This window comes from Electrona antarctica, assembly GCF_951216825.1.
Source record: "Electrona antarctica genome assembly, chromosome: 8".
Lineage (NCBI taxonomy): Eukaryota > Metazoa > Chordata > Actinopteri > Myctophiformes > Myctophidae > Electrona > Electrona antarctica.
The window spans coordinates 44659655-44671627 of NC_136789.1; the positions used below are offsets into that span (position 1 = coordinate 44659655).

At 43.0% G+C, this 11973-nt stretch overlaps 1 protein-coding gene across 3 annotated transcripts in view; it reads right to left on the reverse strand.

The window, feature by feature from the left end:
• LOC306928343 (tripartite motif-containing protein 3-like) overlaps positions 1-11024 on the reverse strand; it is a 37396-nt gene extending 26372 nt beyond the window's left edge. For all 3 annotated transcript variants that reach the window (XR_013790678.1, XM_079508377.1, XM_079508376.1), the window contains exon 1: positions 10809-11024. Coding sequence is in view for 2 of the 3 variants with exons in the window: in XM_079508377.1 (XP_079364503.1) it covers positions 10809-10898 (90 nt within the window). In the remaining variant the exon portion in view is untranslated. The remainder of the gene's footprint in view (positions 1-10808) is intronic.
• Positions 11025-11973: the final 949 nt, after the last annotated feature.

An 11973-nucleotide genomic window follows, 5' to 3' on the forward strand; every position in this document is an offset into this window, starting at 1 on the left:
TTTGGACATGGATGACTTTACATGTGGTAAACTGAACTCAATGGGCGTTTGCAGGTGAGGTCTTGCATATATTAAAGAGGAAGAAATAGAGTCTGCAACACTGGTTAATTAATTCAACGTTTCGATCACTGGGATATTTAGCACCAAATTGTGTCCTATCCTATGGTGAGAACAAATGGATGGGGGACTGGTAGCTCTTCAGGAGGGGTGGTGGGGCTTGGATAGATATAATTGTAAAAGGATTAGCAGCACACGTGTCGCTTGTGCACTTCAAGTCAAAGAGAGTGGGGGTATATCCAGTGCACCAAACCATTAACAACTATTCTGGTCTAAAGGCAGCCAGACAGTGGAACTACATTTGTTATTTATCACTGCCCATTTGCTTCTACAGCTTCTATTAGTCTGTCTGTCTGTCTGTCTGTCTGTCTGTCTGTCTGTCTGTCTGTCTGTCTGTCTGTGCTGAACCCTGGTGATGGAGACAGAGTGATACATCAGAGGAGAAGTGAAGAGAAGACTCTGGGACAGGGACAGGGACAGCCCCCCCCCCCCCCATGCCATTTTTGGATCTCCCTCTCGCGCGCACGCGCACACACGCACGCGAGCGCGCACACACACACGCACGCGCACATGCACGCGCACACACACACACACACACACACACACACACACACACACACACACACACACACACACACACACACACACACACACACACACACACACACACACACACACACACACACGGCCATTCCTCCTTTGTAATGTCCAGTCACAAGTCTTCACATACATACAGTACTTATATACAGGCCTATATATAGAACAATCACTTCTCATCCTCCTCTCACCACTGGCTGGCACGTGACTGCAGGGCACACTCTCACTGTGTGAATCCCCATACTGCAAAAATATACATCTCACAAAGTCACAATTAAATTCATGTAGGTTGCAAAATAATTCCACAAGTCTATTACAAATAATATCCTTTTCACAAATCTATTTTAAATAGGTCTTGGTCAATACAAAAATATTCTCTCCCTTAAACGAGAAGATATATTCTCTATGCTTAACATAATGACTCCCTGTTGTGGAATGTGTGGGGAATCTCATCTCTAGTAATGACTTGGGAATGCTGTGATCTGTTCATGTAACATTTATAAATCATTATCTGTATATCGTAAGGCATTCACTGTTGAATGAAAATAATGCTTGATGCAAGCAGACCACTAGTACAAGGCCATGTACTGTAGTAGTAGTATGGTTTACAGAGCAGAATATATTCAACATACAATATGTGCATAAGTTGACTGATAGGCTGAGGCAGATGTAAAGGCTTGTCTCCCAGTTGCCTTCCAGTTAGATGGAGGATTAGCCAGTTCTCTTCATGTCACACTTTGCCTCAGGACAAACAGGTGTGAGCATGAGTCGTGTGTTGACAAAAACGCATACCTCGTCTCCGTACATACACTTCCCAGCCAAGATACTGGAAGTAACCAAGAGAAAAGTATGGACATGACTATAAGTGTCTGTGGGTGCTATGCCACGTAAGGGTGACTTGATGCAAGTCCATGTGTGTCACAGAATACTTTGATAATATTTGGAATTTGTATCAATATCACTTCAGTTTAACAGTTTCACTGTACAAGCCGTTTGTACTTAGACATGCATGGCTTAATCTTTGAGACAAGCATGTGCTACTGGCAGGATCAACCAGGTAGTAAAACGGACGTGAGTTGAACTGTACTTGGTGTGTTCTTTTTCAGCCTACAGTCTCTTCTCCAAAAATAGCCGATCTACAAGCTCACAACACATGGAAACAGATATTCTAACAACAGATACACTAACATCATAATTCAGGGGTGCCGTGGATGAAAATGCTATTTACAGGGGTGACCTGAGCCAAACAAGTTTGAGAACCACTGAAATAGTGTAATGTGGTCGTATTCCTCATTTAGTTGGGGACCCCCTGGAACCCCCTCAATTGACCCCACACACACACACAACTTTCCAATTACACAGCTCTTGAGCCACCATTATATTACTTCATCTAGACTAATGTGAGAGGCATCAAGACATCGTTACTGTCAATCAGCTTCACTGAGCCTTAATTAAGAGAAACACGTGCCACAGCCGCACTGATTTTCTATCTCACAGTGATGTGAGAGTAGATTGAGACTCTCTGTAGCAGTGTGTGAGAGAATAGATTGATAGACTCTATAACTCACAGTGTGAGAGAGAGTAGATGGATAAGACTCCAATGCTGTAGTATAGAGAGTGATAGACTCTCTATCTTGCAGTGTGTGAGTGAGAAAGCAGATTAAGTATGTGAGTAACTGAGCTGTCTTTTCATTAAACACCCCTGAACTGGACAGTTTTTTAAGTGAACTTTGAAAAAAAATGAAAAATGAGTTCTACAATGTCGCAGTTTACAGAGAACACACTGCAGTGTTCACAGCTTCTCACTTTAAAGCGGGTGCAGAACTTGAAGAGGGACAAGAAACAACCCATCACTCCAAGCAAGTGATTTGGTTTGCGGGATATGGGGTGCAACACATAATTGAATAAATTGATTTAAAGGACCACTTCACCACTTTTCAACCTATCTTCATATAATAGGTCCTCACTAATAATCATGATAAAATGGCACTATTTTTTTCTACTCAGTCTGTGTCTCATAGGAGGGCTGTGGGCAGTTTAGAAACCGTCCTCCAGTGACATCATCATTAGGCAGATTTATTTTTTTAAACAAGATATTTTTACAAAAATGTTTAGATTTTCATTATCGTGAGAACGATGGCTTCCATTTTCGCATTGCAACTTTTCAGGACTAGAAAGCCTGCAGTTTCTATTAGCTTGTATTCCCCATCGATGATGTCACTGGAGGACGGTTTCTGAACTGGCCACAGCCCTCCTATGAGACACAGACAGAGTAGAAAAAAATTGCGCCATTTTTTCATGATTATTAGTGAGGACCTATTATATGAAGATAAGTGGTGAAGTGGTCCTTTAATCTAAATCTAAACCTATCAATAATTTAATAAATAATCAATTAATTATCTATCCATGTTTTGGGCATGTCATTAGGTGAAAAGTAAAAAAAAAAGTGGTGAATTGATTTGTTGTAGAAATGTGCTTCTCGATTATTTGATTAATCAAAAAAGTAATCAATGGAAGAATCTCTAAGAAGATTATTGATAGTTGCAGCACTATTTGCAGCTACAACAAAAAACACAATACAGGTCACAGATGGAACTTCCACAAGACACGCTAAATGGACATAAAGTACAGAAGTGCAAAACACAGAGGAAGCATGCACATTAGATAATAGACTAAATGTGCACGCACGCACGCACGCACACTCTCTCTCTCTCTTTCGGCACTCTTTCAGCAGAGGGGAATAATTTCAGTGAAAGAGAAGCATGTGCCACAGCCATAGGGTATAGGAGCTGGTCCAGAAATAATTTGTTTCTTTAAATAACCACACAGAGAAAGGCTCTGAGCTAAGCATGTATTAAGTTAAACAGCAAGGTGCAGGACACCGGGCATCACACACATTAATCACAACACAATGACCTTTCAGCTACATGAATGTTGGACATGCAAGGCCTGCTACAGCTGTTGATTTCTGCGTGTGGACAGCGCGTTGTACGCGTATGTGCATGCGTGCGTGTGTGTGTGTGTGTGTGTGTGTGTACCATTACTACAGCCTCCAGTTTCTATGCTAAATAATTGATATCTGTTCTCATTTTAGGATGACTGCATCCAGATACCCAAGGAAAGGCAACAAAACATCAACATATTGTTCAGTGTTCATCTCATCACACCACCATGATTTGCACTCCTGCAATAGCATGGTTGCCTATCATTTATTAGAGTGGATTAGTTCTGAATCCTGCTGATAAGACCAAGGATTAAATCCATGATGTACAAGACTACCAAGTACCCAACCTGTATTTTCGAACATAATTGGGGCTACAATACTCAATGTTTAATTTACAAAGAGATGCCCAGGAAGTATATGTACACTTTACGTCATAACATTAGCTTGAGTTGCCCCAATGTATGTAAAAGTTAGGCTCACATCTGTCTAAGCCACTGATGTGAAGTATATTTTTTTGTTTTCAATATCACAAAACTTGTGAGGCCAAGGTTAACGGGATCTGCTCTGCATTTGATCGATTGCGATACTGGCTGACAGCCATGAGGGCAGAGGAGAGTGTACAGGGATCTGCCCGCTTACCAATAAGAACAGCAAATGAAACCACCCATGTATTCATTAAAAATCACACCCGTGTGAACTCCCCTCTACCCCTACCCCTCTCTCTCTCATTAGCAGGCAACAGTGCAGCACTATCTCTCTCTCTCTCTCTCCGTTTCTGGCACAACAGCGCCACTTTTGCCCCTACTGGTACTCATAGTAACATAGTCACATAGTCACATAGGTTAAGACGGACATTGCTGTTCCTTGGAGTGGTTGCACCACTCAAAAACAGAAGCTCAGTGGTGTAGTAACATTTACTCAAGCACTGTACTTAAGTGCAATGTGTAGGTATTTTTACCTTCGCAGTGCGACAGATTGTCAGCTTGTAGATCTGCTATTTTAAAAATATTTTATACATTTGATACATATGGAAAGTTGTGAAATGGGACATTCTGCATACTGAGTACTTTCTACTTTTGGTACTTTAAGTACATTTAATTTGGATACCAATACTGTTGTACTTTTACTCAAGTAATTTTTTTATTCTGGATTTGTACTTGCATACTGAATTGCAGTATTGATACTTTTAATTAAGTAAAAAAATCACACCTGTGTGAAGTGAGGGGCGCTCTTAACATCATACATCACATTCCTTGCTCAACCAATCAAATCATCACAAATGTAATTCCGGCCTATCACTTTTGGCGTCTTCACTTTTCTGCCCTCACGTTTATCTTCAATATGTACTTTGCTCAGCCACTCAAATCATCGCTATGGGGTGATCAGCCAATCACAAGCCAATGTTTGTGTTCACACAAACCCGGAAAGCTGGCCATAAGCCCCTCAAAAATGTGAGTACTTTTTCCACCACTGCAGAAGCTGTTATTGTGTGAGGTAAGATGCAGTGGTATAGAGGAGTTATTATTTATTCGGCATTTGAGCCACGGACGACCATTTGATGAGATTTAGCTTCTCAGACCCACATCTAAAGAATATTGTCGTTGAATAATATTTTGTCCACTATCCATGCTGTATTGATGTTGGTACCATTAGGAGAGATAACGTTGCTCAAAATAACAATTCTTCTACATTCTGTAATTTTGTAGACGTAACTTTATTGGTCCATTTGGTTTCATTTTACGCTCTCAAGAGTTCAAGATCTATAAGGGTCCATTTGGTTACCAACTCTCCATCATTTAGCTGGGGACCACCTGGAACCTCCTCAAGGACCACTGGTGGTCCCCAGACCACTGGTTGAGAACCACTGGTATAGAGGCTGAGCATTGATGAGGAGTCTCTGTCTCAGTCCCTCTGCTGTCCTCACTGGGACCGTCTGACATCAGCACAGTTATAATTATCAGCCATCCTCATCTGAGCCAGGCAGGGCACGGAATGTGTTATAGGAACCGCCTGTAACAACATATGAACTCATGGCCTTTTCACACAACTAAATACATGTGCACACACATACGCACACTCATCTAATCACACAGACAGACACAGATGCGCACACACACACACACACACACACACACACACACACACACACACACACACACACACACACACACACACACACACACACACACACACACACACACACACACACACACACACACACACACACACACACACACACACACACACACACACACACACACACACACACCTATCTCTCTCTCTCTCTCTCTCTCTCTCTCTCTATCACTCATGAACAGAAACACATTCTGGCTAAATAAGATACACGAAAGACAAAAGCCAGAAGTGATTTTCGTGCATTTTGATCAAAGATTGCGGGAGGAGATAGATTTGAACTGTTTTTCCAATAATTAAAAATGGTGGGTGATCTAAAGGTCAAAGGTCAAAAGTCAGAACACGAAAGTTGTTTGGCATGTGTATAGAAGTTGTATTGCCCAGTACCATATTGCCAAGTTACGGTTCAGCCAGAACTGCTATTTGTGGTGGAGGCCAGAAAAAACAGTGAAAAACAATAAGGGACCAAGAAGTCCCTTTGGGCTTGGTCCCTTAATTCATCCAAATGGCTAGGTTACACAAACACCACTGCTTCTAGTCAGTTTTCATGAACATTAATGCTAATGGACTGGTTTCATAGTAAAAGCACATCCTGGAGCCATGGTTGGGACCAAACCTCTTTGCACTTTTGAAATCATGTTCAACACCGACACAGTAGGAAATGTCCAACAGCTCAGTGAGAATTTTATATCTTTGACCTGGAAACCTGGAAAGCTCCCCGTTTGATATTCTGTGAGGTTGTATCTCAGGGGAGAACATACAGTGGAATTTGCAGTTCTAGTTAATTTACTTGCATCTGTGTCTAGTAGCAAGTTCACCATGACTCAAATAATTAACTAGATAAATGGCATAAACTGCACCTTGCTCCACACTAACCAAAAACCAAACAACTCTTCTGCCTAATCATACATCATATAGATCAAGGACTTTTCCACTTTTCAGTTGTTAGCTGCGGCAGAAAGCTAGAATTCACAATATCAAGGAAAACATCAAGGAAAACATCTGTTTCAGGGTGGACTTCCCAAATAATAATTAAAAAATATATAATAATACAAAGGTAAAGATATATATCACACTGATAGCAGTGCAATGCTGCACATCCATACACAAGTACATAACACTGGGGTCCTACTTGTGTGTGAGCATTCATAACATCACAGAGTAATGAAATGACTTGTGACTAACTGGGCTGCAGTGAGTGAAATAAGAGATAACCATCGAGACACTGACTACTACTACCAACAGTAGAATGTTATTACAGATAACCTGCATTGTTAGTCTACACTTCACAGTTTAGAGTTTACAGAACTCTAGTTTGAGATTAAGTACTTTAAGCCCTATACTTGCTAATATATGCTAAATACAGTTAAAATGGCCTACAGTATTTTTGTTGATAGGCAATTGATAGGCTATCCAATATTAAAATTGCCTAATGGGAGGACCACAGCCACAGCACTCATCACCTGATATGCCCATATCATTTATATATAGGCATGTCACTATGTGCATAGGGGACCAACCAACCAACTTCAAATTTGGTGCGCACATCGACAAAGACCTGAGCAATGTGGTACGTGGTGCCCGCCACGAGTCACTCGTTAATGCAGTTGTCCAGAACCATAGATCCAACTGGCAACCGATAGTCTCAATTAAACTGTAAAAGGTGGTCATTTTTTTTATCCATAGTGGATAGAGTGAGGCTGTATGATAATCAGAAGGTCACCGATTCGCCTCTCAAACCCGGGCCTATGCGTCAAAGTGTCCCTGGGAGTCTTCACTTAACCCCTAACTGCCCCCCCAACCCTGCCCAAGTGCACATCATATGCAATGCATCTGAAGCTGAAACTGAATTTCCCCTGGCAGGACTAACAAATGTCTCCTTAATTTCAGATTGGATGAATTTGGTGTCCCGATATACAGGTTTAATGTTTGTTTTTAGTTCAATGTTTGTTTTAAAAACGGCATTGACAATGAAGGGAAAATGTACGTCATATTGTCCCTCATTACGTCATATTGTCCCTCATTACATCATATTGTCTCTTTATTGTTAATGGCATTTAATGTTTGTGTTGGCACCGTTTGTTTGACATCACCATTACATCACCTAATCAACATGAGTTGGACTTTACTATATTAGCGCCCCTCACTTCACACAGGTGTGATTTTTCTGTTGTTAAACAGCTGGAGAGATGGGGAGACCCCTACTGAACAATCGGAATATAGAGGTCATGAACAATTAACAATGTTATTAGTTACAAAGCTATAGATTCCTGTGAAAGGACAAAAAGGCCCTAATTTAACCAATATCCTTTTGCATAGAAAGATGCTGACTATTAATAAGACTGACCCACTGTACGAGCAAGGCAAGACAAACTTGGCTGACCAAGCATGGTGGAGGACAGGAATTCTGTTCCTGTTATCCATGGCAACTAAACCAACTCACAGAGTTTATCGAATCTGTAAGGTTTCACCATTGAGACACACACACACACACACACACACACACACACACACACACACACACACACACACACACACACACACACACACACACACACACACACACACACACACACACACACACACACACACACACACACACACACACACACACACACACACACACACACACACACACACACACACACACACACACACACACAGACCCCTCTTAGGTTAAGAGTAGTAATTAACAGTGTTGGCTGACAATGCTAAATACCACCTTCAGGTCTAAAGGGCAAGAGAGACAAGCAGTTACATCACTCACAGACAGTGACAGGGGTGCTTGTGTTTGTCTCTGTGCGTACGTACGTGCGTGCGTGAGTGCGTGCGTGTGTGCGTGTGTGCGTGCGTGCGTGCGTGCGTGCGTGCGTGCGTGCGTGCGTTAGAGAGAAAGAGGGAGAGAGCGCAAGCATTTGTATTTTCAAATGCATTGTGTCACTGTCTCCATTGATGGAACTAAAGAATCCTTTGTACTGAAGCTAAAGCCTAATATACGCCTCATCTCCCAACTGTGTCGCTCACCGAAAATAGCTGATAGATATTGGCATTTTCTATTTTAACCCTGCAATACAATGCAACACAAATTAAGCAAAATTCATTCACAGCCTTCTAATAATGCTAATATTCTCACGCAGGAAGAAAGAAGAGACAAGCAGCAATGATGACAGATGAAAGTTGTACTATTGTACTGTAAGTAAGACTACTGTTGATGTGACTCTGAGACGGGTCCATTTTTCATACTCAAAATGAACTAAAAGAATACAGATAATCTTACTGTGTAAACATTCCATTTACTTCCAGGGTTCCATTTACATCCCTCTGGCAGTTCTTGCAGCCCCCTGTTCATTTCCCAGCCCCTCCCCTCCCCACATTCCATCCATACCAGCTGGACATTCCTCCAATACCACATCCCACACACACACACACTGTGAAATTGTCCGTGCTCATTTAACTGGTGGTTGAAACCATTAAGGTTACATTTGTACATGCACTCTCTGACACACAGAGACATTTGCATAATGTACTTTTCTGACACCACAAATAATGCTAGGGTATGGTAGATGATTGAATGACAGTCTGAAACAGACACAGACGTGTTAGAGCTGATGCACATTACAATCGGTAATGTTAATTTAACTTTGAAGTCCATTTGGTTCCATTTGTACACTGTTCGAAATAAAACGTTGGTAGAGCTTTGGGTTGTGTGGTTTAGTTTCCATGATGTAACTCCTGGCCATGGACACTACACTGTAAGATCCTCAGGCGAGAGGGAATCCCCGCTTGTCCAGGGGCGGGTTTGGGGCCTATGAGCTTCAGGCGGGTTTACTTGTCATCCAGGTGGTGTCCTACCTGACCATGGTCTAAATGTATCAATGGACGAGTAGGGAGACCACCTCCAACCACAGGTGGTGTCCTACCTGACCCTGGTCTAAATGTATCAATGGACGAGTAGGGAGACCACCTCCAACCACAGGTGGTGTCCTACCTGACCCTGGTCTAAATGTATCAATGGACGAGTAGGGAGACCACCTCCAACCACAGGTGGTGTCCTACCTGACCCTGGTCTAAATGTATCAATGGACGAGTAGGGAGACCACCTCCAACCACAGGTGGTGTCCTACCTGACCCTGGTCTAAATGTATCAATGGACGAGTAGGGAGACCACCTCCAACCACAGGTGGTGTCCTACCTGACCCTGGTCTAAATGTATCAATGGACGAGTAGGGAGACCACCTCCAACCACAGGTGGTGTCCTACCTGACCCTGGTCTAAATGTATCAATGGACGAGTAGGGAGACCACCTCCAACCACAGGTGGTGTCCTACCTGACCCTGGTCTAAATGTATCAATGGACGAGTAGGGAGACCACCTCCAACCACAGGTGGTGTCCTACCTGACCCTGGTCTAAATGTATCAATGGACGAGTAGGGGGACCACCTCCAACCACTGCAGATGTGCTATAATATGTACTACTATAATATTCTACCTAGCATACTGATTGGGTCAAAGAAAACGTGATTCCTTAAGTTCTGGATTGTAGCTTTAACTCAATTAAATTGACCCATTGATTAAAATTAAACTCAAATTAAGTTGATTACGTTTGTATACACTCTCAGAGTTGCACATTGATACAATTAACACCATGGATTTTAGTCTATAGCCATCTCACCTGTTTGGGATTCAGTGGCCTGTACGTGGTCTGTATTTCATCGAATAGATAGGAGGAACACCCATCCTCCTCCTCGACGTGTGAAACGTCACATCATGGAGGCTCCAGTCCAGGCCAAACAGGTGAACATGAGGTCATGTTTCGAGTTGTCATGTTATACGTTGCTCAACAAAACAATCACAGGCGAAGCTGCAGACAGTAACGATACCCATGACACTGATAACACAAGTGCAAGCGCACACACATACCACACGTGCATTATAAGTGGATGGTAGGGAGACCAGAGGAGAGGAGAGGAGAGAGAAGGGGGGAGAGGGAAAGAGAGAGAGATGCTGTGATGGATGGAGGATGGCGGCATGGTGGTGTCATACAGCGAGAGAGAGAGAGAGAGGGGGCTGTTCTCACCTGATGTTTCTGAGAGATGGAGGAGAGAGAGAGAGAGGAGCAATCAACTGTCAACGGGAAGCAGTCGATCTTCTCCGGAGGGAGAGACATCCAACATTAAAGGCCGACATCGCAATAAGAGCCAAGAGGAAATATCACAAACAGCGAGAGAGGGGCAGGAAGAGACAAGCAGCAGCAGTTCGACGCATGTACAGTATGTGTATCTGTGTGCGATCGTGATTGGGATGTTGAATGCACGTATGTGTGGAGAAAGAGAGGGTGGCAATTTGTGATCGAGAGACAGAGGGAGATTGTAATAAGCTGATTGGCCAGAGTGAAAATGGGAGGGGGGAATTGAACTGACCAATAGCAAGACAGATGAGCAGAGGGAGACGGCAACAAAGAGAGAATTTTCATTCCATTATTCCTCCCTTGAGTCTCTCTTTCTGTCTGTGTGTGCGCATGTGTGTGTGTGTGTGTGTGTGTGTGTGTGTGTGTGTGTGTGTGGGGGCATGTTAAGAGAGGAGAGCAAATGAGAGAAGAACAAACTATCAGAAGAAGGGTTAGCAATGCTTCTTACGAGACAATCAATTACTCTGTGTGACATCGAGAGGAAAAGCAAGCGGTCAGTGTGTGTGTGTGTGTGTGTGTGTGTGTGGGGGGGCATGTTAAGAGAGGAGAGCAAATGAGAGAAGAACAAACTATCAGAAGAAGGGTTAGCAATGCTTCTTACGAGACAATCAATTACTCTGTGTGACATCGAGAGGAAAAGCAAGCGGTCAGTGTGTGTGTGTGTGTGTGTGTGTGTGTGTGTGTGTGTGTGTGTGTGTGTGTGTGTGTGTGTGTGTGTGTGTGTGTGCACGCACGTGTCTACGTGTGTAGAGCGAGAGAATCCTGCTGGGAATTCCAATATTTGAAGGAGACAGAGTGAAGGAGGGGCAGGAAGAAGGATATGGAATGATACAGAGAGAGAGGGACAGAGGGAATGATACAGAGAGAGGGACAGAGGGAATGATACAGAGAGAGGGACAGGGGGAATGATACAGAGAGAGAGGGACAGAGGGAATGATACAGAGAGAGGGACAGAGGGAATGATACAGAGAGAGGGACAGAGGGAATGATACAGAGAGAGAGGGACAGAGGGAATGATACAGAGAGAGGGACAGAGGGAATGATACAGAGAGAG